Consider the following 10,910-nt stretch of genomic DNA (forward strand, 5'->3'; position numbering starts at 1 on the left):
GTGCTGTTAGCTTTTGAGTTTGCAGGTTAACAGGTATCATTCCAAGCCTAATTTCAAATTAAGTTCGTAAGAGGAATGCGACAAATGGTCTTTGGTTTCAGCTAGCGCATGGTGCATTTCTGCATCAACGGATCATCTTGTTGTGATCCGCCACGATCCGCTTGACTCGGGATTGGTTCGAGCTCGAAGACGCCAATGTTGACTGTGATATCATTGGTGTGAGTTCGAGAATCGGAGAAGGAGGAAAAGGGATTAGGCTGCAGTGACCTGGCAATTTGGACCAGATTTGTGACAGCAGAGATCAGGTTTTGAGAAGCAGTAAAAACAGCGAGAGGGGAACAAGAACAGAACAAGAAAAGCTTGAAAGAATAGTGTGTGTGCTGTTGTGCGAAGTTCTTGAGCTCTCGAGTGAACTGCGATCTCTGTTTTCTGCTACTGATTCTCGCGTGGTTGTAAGCATTTCTATTCTCCTTTGCCACCGAGTTTCTGTAAGTCTCGTGCTTTAACTTAGATATTTCTTGAGACTTTGTGGGAAAGTTACTCCACGTAGAAGGAGGATCTTTAGCCGGAATTCTTCCGGGGTGCGATCTACCGAAGATCAAGGAGTCGTCCACCTTACGGACACGCCGAGGAGTAGGGGCAAGTTATCCCCGAACCTCGTAAATCTGTGTATCAGTGTTTGTGTGTTGGTTTTCGTTTTGTTTTAGTTTGCTTATTCCGCTGCGCTAACTAGTTTCTGTGTAGAACTCTCTGCTTAAGTTTTTAAAGAGGCTATTCACCCCCCCCCCTCTAGCCATCTAAGATCCCAACATAGTTGGCCGAGCGGACTCGGCCATAAGCTCCTCGGTAGGGAGATGCAGCGTGGCCCTGATCGTACGACTCCGACCGGGAGTTATGTAAGCAGACGCAGAACGATCGGAGGCCGGAGTGGAGAACTTGGATAAAATAGTCGAGCGTTGAACTCGGCGAGGCACAGGAGGAATTGAGCTGACCGGCACCGCCTCGATAGGATCCGCGGGTAGGTCCAGGTGAGAGGGGGTCCGATCGGATGAGATCGCCTCAATCGTTGGGCCTTTGCCACGAGAAGCGTTTCCCTCTCGCCCAGGCGCCTGGATCGCGGAAGTGGCTGATCGGGGGAGTTTTCGGCCGGCGTCTTTTTTGCCTACGCGGGCGCTCTTCCTCCTGAATAGAACCTCCCTCCCGGACGGAAGGCCCTCGGCTAGAAGTTGCGCCAACCGCTAGCTCCGGGAGAGAAGCCTGAGCGGCCGACTCCCCCGCATTCGTTTCGCTCTCTCCCTCGTGAGAGCCGACCGGGGTGATGCCCAGTTGCTCCATCTCCTGGGCGGCTGCCGCCTCAAGTGCCTCAGCTTTCTTCTTCAAGATACCGACCATTATTGACTCCATAACAACGTTTGCTGCAAAGGAAAAAGAAGAAAATCAGTTAGCAATCAAGGTGAAAATTCAAGTAAAATTATTACCAAAGCTGCTCGGAAGAGGAGTCCAGATCGGACTCAGACCAAATATGTACAGTACGTCCTCCGGCAGAAACTTATTTATGTTGAGCTTCAGACCGGCCAGTAGGTTCACAGCCTGAAGATAATCCGGTCGGGTCTTGAACCGCTTTAACTCAGGAGAAGTGGGCGGTCCGACCTGCCATTTGGTTAAGAAGGGAGCCCGCTCGGGGAGACGAAGATAGAAGTAATACTCCCTCCAGTGTTTATTGGAGGAAGGAAGTTTATCAAAAAAGACAAGGCCAGGCCGGGCTTGGAACATATAAGTATCCGGTTCGGACTGTTTGAGATAATAAAAATAATAGAAGATCTCCGGTCGGAGAGGAATGCGGTGTATCTTGAATAACACTACAACACCACAAAGAAGGCGGAAAGTATTGGGAACTAAGCTTCCGAGCGGAATGCCAAAAAAGTTACAGACATCCACGATGAAGGGGTGAAGAGGGAACCGCAGACCGGCCACGAATTGGTCGCGGAAAAAACAGATACCTCCGCGCGGCGGTTTGTTCGGCCGAGCGGAGGGTGAGGGTAAAACAAGTTCAAATCGGATGGGATAGCAAAATCATTAAATAAAACCTCGGCGTCGCGCCGATCGAACCGCGACTCCATGGTAGTATACCATGGGCCGAGAGCTAGGTCCGAGGGTTGAGAGGAACTGGCCATTGTCCGAACGGGCGAAACTACAAAAGGCGAGGAAAGGCAAATGATAGAAGGAAGAAGATGACAAACAATACAGTGACCAGAGAGCGAGAACTCGGCAAAAAACACGAGGATAACAGAGAAGGGGTAAGGACCTTACAAAGAAGCTGAAGATCGAAAGGAGGAGGTTGGAGATCGCCGGAAACTGAAAAGCGGGATCGCCGGAAGTCTGAAATGCCAGAGGAAGCTGTGGAGCACGAGAAGGCACAGATGCGGCGAGGGGGGGGGGGGAGAAGGCGAAGGCTTTATAGGGTTGGGCCCGAGCGGCCTCCACCGTCGGATGCAGGTCACGGGACCCGAAGCACGCATCGGGCCGTCCATTTTAGACCGCCTCAGTCTCGTTGTACACCACGCCACCGCCGTACGATGACGACAGCAGCGCCACGTGGCATTCGGCTACTGGAGTGCATTTAATGAGCGCGTGCTCGGCCTTAATGACGGAGATTGACACAAATTCCGAGGAGATTCGAGGGAGGGTGGCGTTGACTGAGGCCGTAGCTACCCCCACACGGGCCAAGCGGAGGATGGTTTCTTGGATGCACCGCTCGGCACTACGAACGTCCAGTCAGTCGGACTATGCGCCTCCTTCGACTAGACTTGAAGGGGAGGCAAGTGATCCGGCAGTAAGGTCGGGGGACCCCCTCTGGAGGGGAGTCAATGTCACGTGGAGGTCAAAAGGCAAAATGGTCCACCCAAGTTCTGGCCGATCGGATAGGAGTAGGGTTAACAGGCCGACCGGCCGAGCGAATCCGAGCGAAATCAATAACCCCTCTGACAGGAGTCCGGTTTCCGACGCTCAAGGTGAAAAGGGTAGTCGGGCCGAGCGGGCACTCCGCTCGGCCAAGGCATAAAGCAGCATGGGCGGGAATAAGCTCGTCCGAGCATGTGACTGGGAATCTTCCCGGTCGGACCAATACCTACGCCCGGTCGGGAGTAATGTGCTGGCCGAACAGCTGGACGCTTGGCGCGGAGAAAGGAGACCAGACGACAAAGGGAACAGTGGGAGCATCATCCTCAGAAACACCTGTCACTGACAACAGGTATGTTCAACGACCAAACCATAACGTAGAAGCCTAAGACGAAATGGTCTGCTGTCCCATCAAAGAGATGCTCGGACTGTAGCAGTATGGTGTCAGGTATGCTCTGCTGGCAAGCCCATACCGAGGTAAGGTGAGGTACACGTGTACGCCTCGATGGGAGTGCACAAGCCTCCCCATAGCTCTATATATAAGAGCCCCCCAGACTTCACAGGAGGGATGCAATCTCTGATTCTCAACGTCACTTTTTCGCTTGCCTCTCGCCTGACTTAAGCGTCGGAGGGTCGTTGCCGGGAAACTCCTCCCGGCCCGACTTCTTTACAGGTAGCAGCGGAGATCCACATCACCAGTCGAAGACAGCGAAGAGCGCTACATTCCCAGCGTCCATCCACTCATCACTCAGACAGAATCAAGGTGGATTGCTAATCTCATATTAGTCCATCAAATGAGATTTTAAATCCTTCAAGAAGCTCCTGGGCAAACAAAGACACTAGTATTTATAGTTCGGATTACGTTAGCATAGCTGGATTATCCAAAAAAAAACTCACTGCCCAAGTCAAAAAGTTAAAGCAAGCCATTAGATATTCCAACGCAAAGGCAAAGGCAACCTTTGGCCTCTAAGCTGGGAAGCTAAAAACAGACAACACTACCTCCAATGAGACGTCAAGAAATACCTCTTGCTATGCGAGTCAAATTGCTATATGGATCCTCATAGGATAGGAAGAAAGTAAGGGTATTTATTCAGATAGATCGGATAGAATTAAGACAGATTGATTGTTTTTTTAATCCAATTTGAATCCGATCCGAATCCGAGTTGAACCCAAAATTTTTAAACCTAAATCCGAACCCGACCAACCCCACCAACCCAAACCTGACTCGGATAATCTAAAAATTCGATTCAAAATGATTTTTTTAAACTATTTTCCTATAATTATTCATTTTTATTTTAATACTCCATCATTATCATACAAATATTATATTAATATACATAAAAACATCTTAATTTTTAAAATAAAATTTGATTTAACCCAATAAAATTCACTAAACCCTATATTTAAGTCAACCCAAGTCAACCCGAATCCGATTCGACCCGATCTAATCCGAAAATTTTTAACCCTCCAATCCGAACCCGACCCGAATTCGAAAATATCCAACTCAAACTTGATTTTTTTCAGATCGACTCAAATTAGGTCATCAGATCGAGTTCATTTTTAACACCTCTAATAGAAAGACACGATCCAACCATTATAACATACAAGTATTGAAAAATCACTGACCACCCAATAAGAGATGAAAGGAAGGCAACAAGTCATCCAAGCCAAAATGATAGGTAAACTCTCAAACCTTAGGTTTTAAGCAAGGGCATGAGCTCCATCCAAGAGATTAGGAAATATCTCACCTTCAAGGTGAGAGATAGAAAGCTAAAATCTATAGTAAAGGCTAAAGAAACACTCATTTCCTTTTTTCCTTTAGAGGAAATGACATAACTTCCTTCTTTCCCATGTAAGAGTTACTTGCCCACTTAAAATCCTTCTACTCCACATTGAGCTCTTAGCTATTGTCAAGAATAATGTACTCATACTATAATAGTTTTAAAAAATCTAATTAATTTGCCAAATAACTAAATAAGACCAAAAATAAAAGAATTAAGAAAAACATTATTTGAATACAATTTCAAATTAACTCAAATTAAAAGAATCCACAAACATGTTTTTTTTGTCATGAAATTCAAAAATAATTTTTGTCCATGATACACTTTATATTTTATTTAAAATTTAAAAATTAACACTCTTAACTTTATCTATGATAGTCTACTAAATTTATTGCTCATGTCTAAATCCTTTATATGAGATGTCCCACAAGTCAACATCTTAGACTTTATCAGAAGACTTTTGTGTTAAACTATTATTAAAATCTTGAGATATTTTGGAATATAATAAAATATTAAAAGGTATGAATAGGTCTGATGCGAATCGGACCTATTCACTTCAGACCGTGTTCATCGTCAGCGTGGATGTGAACAATAAAGGCAGGACGTGGTCTGGAGCATGCGTTCGAAGACCAAGAGACTCCCAAGTCCCAACTTTTAGGCGACCTCTCCTACCATCGTGGCCTCACCTCCGTTCGGCAGCAGCACAACGCCACCCCACTCCGGTGGGAAGTCGGGGTTCGAGGAGGTAGGGTGGAGATGGGGCAGGGGGTGAGCTGCGCCAGCTCGAGCTTCGAGCATGACTTCTTCTCGGCAGTCCAAGCTGGGAAATTGGATGTGGTGGACTGCTTCCTTAGAGAAGACCCAGCTCTTCTGCATCGCACCACCATCTACGACCGTCTGTCCGCGCTGCACATCGCCGCGGCAAATGGCTGCCTCGAGGTGAGGTCATCCCCTCTTCCTCGCTGATTTCGGCCAGATCATCGATTTTTGTTTTTGATTCGCGTGTGTTTGCAGGTTTTATCTATGCTGCTGGTCCGATCTGTGAGTCCTGACGTCGTGAATCGAGATAAACAGGTGGGAAAGAAACATAATTAGTGGATTTCCTCTATCTTACTGAAAATGGTTTCATGAGATCTTGATATCTTTGGATCTTCTTGTAAAATTAGACCCCGCTGATGCTGGCTGCGATGCATGGAGAGAAAGAATGTGTGCAAAAACTACTCGATTCGGGGGCAAATGTGAGTCAGCCTACTGCTTTTTACCAAAGTTTCTTTTTTGGGATAGTTTTTTTTTTTTTTCTAATTAGTCCTGCGTGGTTAGGTCTTGATGTTTGATTCAGTGAACGGAAGAACATGCCTGCACTATGCTGCTTATTATGGTCACTCAGATTGTTTGCAGGCAATCTTATCGGCAGCAAAATCCGCGCAAGTCACTGATTCTTGGTAAGTTCCTGAAGGATCTAACAGTTCTAGGCTTTATATGGCTGAATGGATCAAGATGTTAAACTTGTTTATTTCCTGGCGTATTGGATCTGCAGGGGATTCTTGCGGTTTGTAAACTTGAGGGATGGCACAGGGGCGACGCCCTTGCACCTCGCTTCCAGGCAAAAATGCCCTAAGTGTGTCCATATTCTTTTAGAATGTGGGGCTCTCGTCTGTGCTTCAACTGGCCGATATGGGTAATTTATACACTGCTATATAGCAAACTACTAAATTCCCATCTTCGTAATTCAGCATTTATATAGTTTCATTGGCTGTAAGCTCAGGAGATTGCAATTTGCAGTTTTCCTGGAAGCACGCCACTACACTTTGCAGCTCGTGGGGGAAATTTGGGCTGTGTTCGTGAATTGCTTTCACGAGGTGCTGATCGGCTTCAAAGGGATGCATCAGGGTAAGTAACTGATGATATCTTTCTGGTATTTCTGATTCCACTTAGACTTTATTTTCCTTAATTAATCTTTGTGCTTGTTCTCAGGGAAATGAATCAAGGGTAAACCATAATCTAAATTAGTGCAGAAAGTTCTCTGATCTCCATGTTCTTTCATATATCATTTTTTTTTCAAATGCAATTAGTTGATGTAGTTTTCATCTGTTTTTAGTGGAGTGATATCAGATACTTAGGTTAGGAAAACTTAGGAAGTTTAATTAGTTCATATGACCTCCCATTCCTTTGGCGTTCTCAATGTAGCTTACATGTTTTTTATTATTGCAATTCATAGACTCAACGTTGTCATTGTTACAGGAGACTACCATATGAGGTTGCATTGAAGCAAAATCATGGCGCATGTGCAGCTCTACTGAACCCATCTGCAGTGGAGCCTCTAGTTTGGCCGTCTGCATTAAAGTTCATTAGTGAACTTGATCTAGACACAAAAGCCCTACTGGAGGCAACTCTAATGGAGAGCAACAGAGAAAGGGAATTGAAAGTCCTGAAAGCAACAACACAATCCTTAACTTCAGATAAAGCATTTGATGATGATATTTCTGAGGTACTATAAATTCCTCCTTTTTCTTTCCTTCTACTATGTTGCATGATCCGACACCCTTGAATTGATTACTGCTGCAATGTCACTTTGATTTCCAGCAAAAGTATTTCATATAGAATACCAAATTTGCCTCTGCATTTTATAGTATGTTTAAGGTGACAGTTGCTTATATAATTTGTGCATCGATGTTGCTCAAATGGGTAAATTTGTAACTTAGTTGCAAATCAAGTGCATTATCAACAAGCAGAGTCATTCTCTATATCAAAGAAAAAATTATGTAGACTGCTTTAATCATGTGAAGCATTTTACCTTTGTAATTACCTGTTCAGTCTTGTGGTTGATTATTGCTGCTATTGTACAATTAATACAGTAGAATGAGACACCATGTTACTTCTGATTCTAGTTCTTCCAGGCTTGGGCTATAAGCCTCAGGTTTAAAGCGATCCATAAGATGACTACTGAAACATGTGCCAACTGACATCCAGATCACATGGCAAAGGCAGATCATGCACTTGACATTTGTCTGAATCTTTAATGGTTCAATGTTATGTTTCTTTTACCAGTGATTATAATTTAAAGGGTATAACATTATAGAAAACTTAGTTATACAAAAATATTTATTCTTCTAGGAATTTAGACCCTTTCATAAATAACATCAGTTATTGCAGGACGATGACATGGATCTGTGTGCCATCTGCTTCGACCGAGTTTGCACCATCGAGGTTAAAGATTGTAGGCATCAGATGTGTTCCCAATGCACGGTTGCCTTGTGCTGCTACAGCAAGCCAAATCCCACAAACTTGTACTCGGCATCACCTACTTGCCCCTTTTGCCGTAGCAACATTTCTAAGCTGGCAACCATCAAGGAGAAAGACGGCGAAAGCCGTGACAACACCTCAAAGACTTCCAAGCACAGGAAGCCGAGGAAGACCCAGAATTGCAGCGAGGGTACTAGTGGCTTCAACGTGCTATCTACAGCTATGGGGTCATTTGGAAGAGTAATTAATAGGAGTGACAATGTGGACAAGCTTTAGCATTATTGCATTTCAAAAGGCAACCGGCCACAGCATGGAAGACAGAAAAATAAGGTGGTTGGCAAGGTTCGGGCAGTTACAACTTCTTGTGTTCTGAATCACTTGTAAAATATTATTAATCCTCCGACAGTTTTGTGTTGGTTAGCACCTTTTTGAGCCACAAGTAATGTCTAACGGAAGGAACATACAAGTTCATCGTTAGCCTCGAGAAACCAATGTGGAATACTGAAAAGCAATTCAACAAATGCCTGCCCTCCACGAGGAAAGAACTACTGTCAATTAATGGTCCAATGTACATGGGAACACTGATGTATGTTAGTTATCATGTGACTGCTTCAGTGCAATTGCGCATGGCAGATGGGCTTCATTGTCTCAGTACTTTTCTATTTAACGTGGGAAGCATATTGCCAGTAGTAACATCTCTCTGACACGCCCCATATGGTCAAGTCTTATATTGCTGGTGGTTAGGTCATGGCAATGTGGATTGATTCTGTATCTGTTATTTGTGAGCCTTGTTCTATCCTCTGTCAGTGTTAACTCTTATTAATTCGATTAGGTCTACTTGCATAAACTCATTTTCCATCAATTTATTCCACCAGTTCACGCAACCTGATCACTGCATTTTATTTGTCTCCTCTATGGATCGCCAGATTGAGATGAAGTCAAAAAGGCACACGTAGTTAGTGTTGAGCTACTTTGATACTGAAATGGTGATGAATTTCCATGTATTGACAAAATATTTACTTTTTTCCTATCTTAGTGACTCAGTAGGCGTGACGGCAGGCCGGGTCAGGATGTGTTTACTGATGCTGACGCAAGACGATCATCAAATGCAGTAAAATATTATTATAAGAGTACAAATTAAATAAAAGAAAATCCATAATTAAAGACATCAAAAGACATGCTGAATTCAAACATATTAAATATAAACATCAATAGTCATGCATTGAATAGAATCTCCAAAGTTAAATCATAAATTTCATAGTCCCTTTCAAACAAAGCCATTCCACAAGTCCGTAAGCTATTGATATATCAAGATTCTTTATGCCTTCGTCATTAGGCCAGTCTGGCTTGCGTTTCTACTTAATTTGTACCCTAATGGATAGCTCAACTACCGCAGCCTTGCAGGCCTGTCAAAAATTACTACATTAAAAATAATTATTTAGATATAAAATTATTTTAGTTCTATTATTAGAGTATCCACATCAATTACCCTAAACTAAACTTTTATCTTAAATTTTACATTTTGCATTAAAAAAATATCCACATCAGGTACCCTACTCATTCCCTAAATATACATTTTATGAATAGTAATTCTTTAAATTTAGGGAATGGAATCCATTCCCTAAACATTAAAATACTATTTTTCTCTCCTTTATCTCTTTCCTCCATCTAATAATAAAAAATATGAAGGAAAGAGAAAAAATAAAAAAAAATATATATGATAAATTATAGGGAAACTGATGTATCATGTGGTGAAAAATGGATATCTAAATTTAATAAAATAATTCTTTTATCCTAAATTTTAGATTTTGAATGAGGATACTGATGTGGATTACATTATCTTCATATAACTTGAGTTGGGAATAAAAAAAAGTTTAAGATGGTCTAGATGCATTTAAATATGACCAATGGATTATATAGGTAGATCAGTTGAACTAGTTAGAGATAAAGAAGAGTCAGTGCACAGGCAAGAAAAACTCATGCAATGCAAAAGGTTGAAACGAGTCGACTGTTTATGTTAAAGGAATATAAATATTAAAGAGAATCTTACTAAATTAGGACGAAGACATTTATCTATTATGGCTCTAAGTCTGCTGAATTCATAATCTATAGTAACCCAGGGATGATTCAGGGAAGTACATGAAGGAGAGGTAAAGCAAACAATAGTTTCTAGAAAAACTAAGAAATGTCTGTGCTAAATGTACATAATATGTTCCTTTCTCAAAATAGGCAGAACTGCCTAAAAGATGCTAGAAGAAATCTGTGCTCACATGTTTTCTTATAATTGGATATTGTTCTCAATTCTTTGAAGTTAAATATAGATTACAGTTGCATTTGCTAAGTAGTCATAATCATGACTACTTAGTTGCAAAGTTTGCAATTTTAAGAATCCTCACACAACTAATAGGTCTATCATTAATTATGTTATAAAGAGCTCGATAATAGGATAAGATTCATATAGTAAACTTTAATAGTTGAGATATACATCTTCGTTGTTGGGGTTATAGCGTGCTTGTTCTTGTTTTTTCTTGTTGCATCACACTGACTCGCTATAAGTATGAAACTGAACTTATTTACGTTTCAGTCTCTTATTATTGAGTTTTTTCATGCACCTTCAGCTTACATGCGCCTAACCAGAAGCTTTGGGAAACAGCAGTCTCAGTGCAAAGTCTTACCCACTGGATGCACTTCTGGATAACTGCAAACATTCTTTTCCTGCAACCAGACGCACCCTTACCTCTGAATATACACTTTTAGGCATATGGCTTACATTTATATCAAAAATTGGATGTTTACTAACAGAACATGCCATTAGAACTTGCCCAACTGCTTCTTAGTCAAGTCAATTAGTGGTCGTTGTTATCATGTGAATTAGATACCTTTCAGGTTGCCGGTTCTGAATATAGATGCAGAAGAACCTTCATTCCTATTCCAACTTAACCAGCTTAATCACCTAGCTGTTTTAAGAATTGCAACCATAAAGCTTGG

General features: G+C 42.4%; 1 protein-coding gene across 4 annotated transcripts; it reads left to right on the forward strand.

The window, feature by feature from the left end:
* The first annotated feature begins 5,247 nt into the window (after positions 1 to 5,247).
* Positions 5,248 to 8,611, forward strand: LOC122020047 (E3 ubiquitin-protein ligase XB3-like). 4 transcript variants are annotated; one of them, XR_006122086.1, is made up of 9 exons: positions 5,248 to 5,618; positions 5,694 to 5,753; positions 5,846 to 5,917; positions 6,000 to 6,121; positions 6,217 to 6,357; positions 6,462 to 6,569; positions 6,921 to 7,167; positions 7,824 to 8,264; positions 8,329 to 8,611. XR_006122086.1 is itself a non-coding variant. In XM_042577767.1 (8 exons), exons 1-8 carry the CDS (start codon positions 5,436 to 5,438, stop codon positions 8,196 to 8,198), a joined length of 1,308 nt encoding a protein of 435 aa, XP_042433701.1. In that variant the 5' UTR covers positions 5,249 to 5,435; the 3' UTR covers positions 8,199 to 8,611. The 4 variants fall into 4 exon arrangements, 3 of the variants coding, with proteins under 3 accessions (XP_042433701.1, XP_042433711.1, XP_042433720.1); XM_042577767.1 differs by having other exon boundaries at positions 5,249 to 5,618; positions 7,824 to 8,611; XM_042577777.1 differs by having other exon boundaries at positions 5,251 to 5,618; positions 7,833 to 8,611.
* Positions 8,612 to 10,910: the final 2,299 nt, after the last annotated feature.

Source organism: Zingiber officinale, chromosome 1A (assembly GCF_018446385.1).
Source record: "Zingiber officinale cultivar Zhangliang chromosome 1A, Zo_v1.1, whole genome shotgun sequence".
In the NCBI taxonomy this organism is placed as follows: Eukaryota; Viridiplantae; Streptophyta; class Magnoliopsida; order Zingiberales; family Zingiberaceae; genus Zingiber; species Zingiber officinale.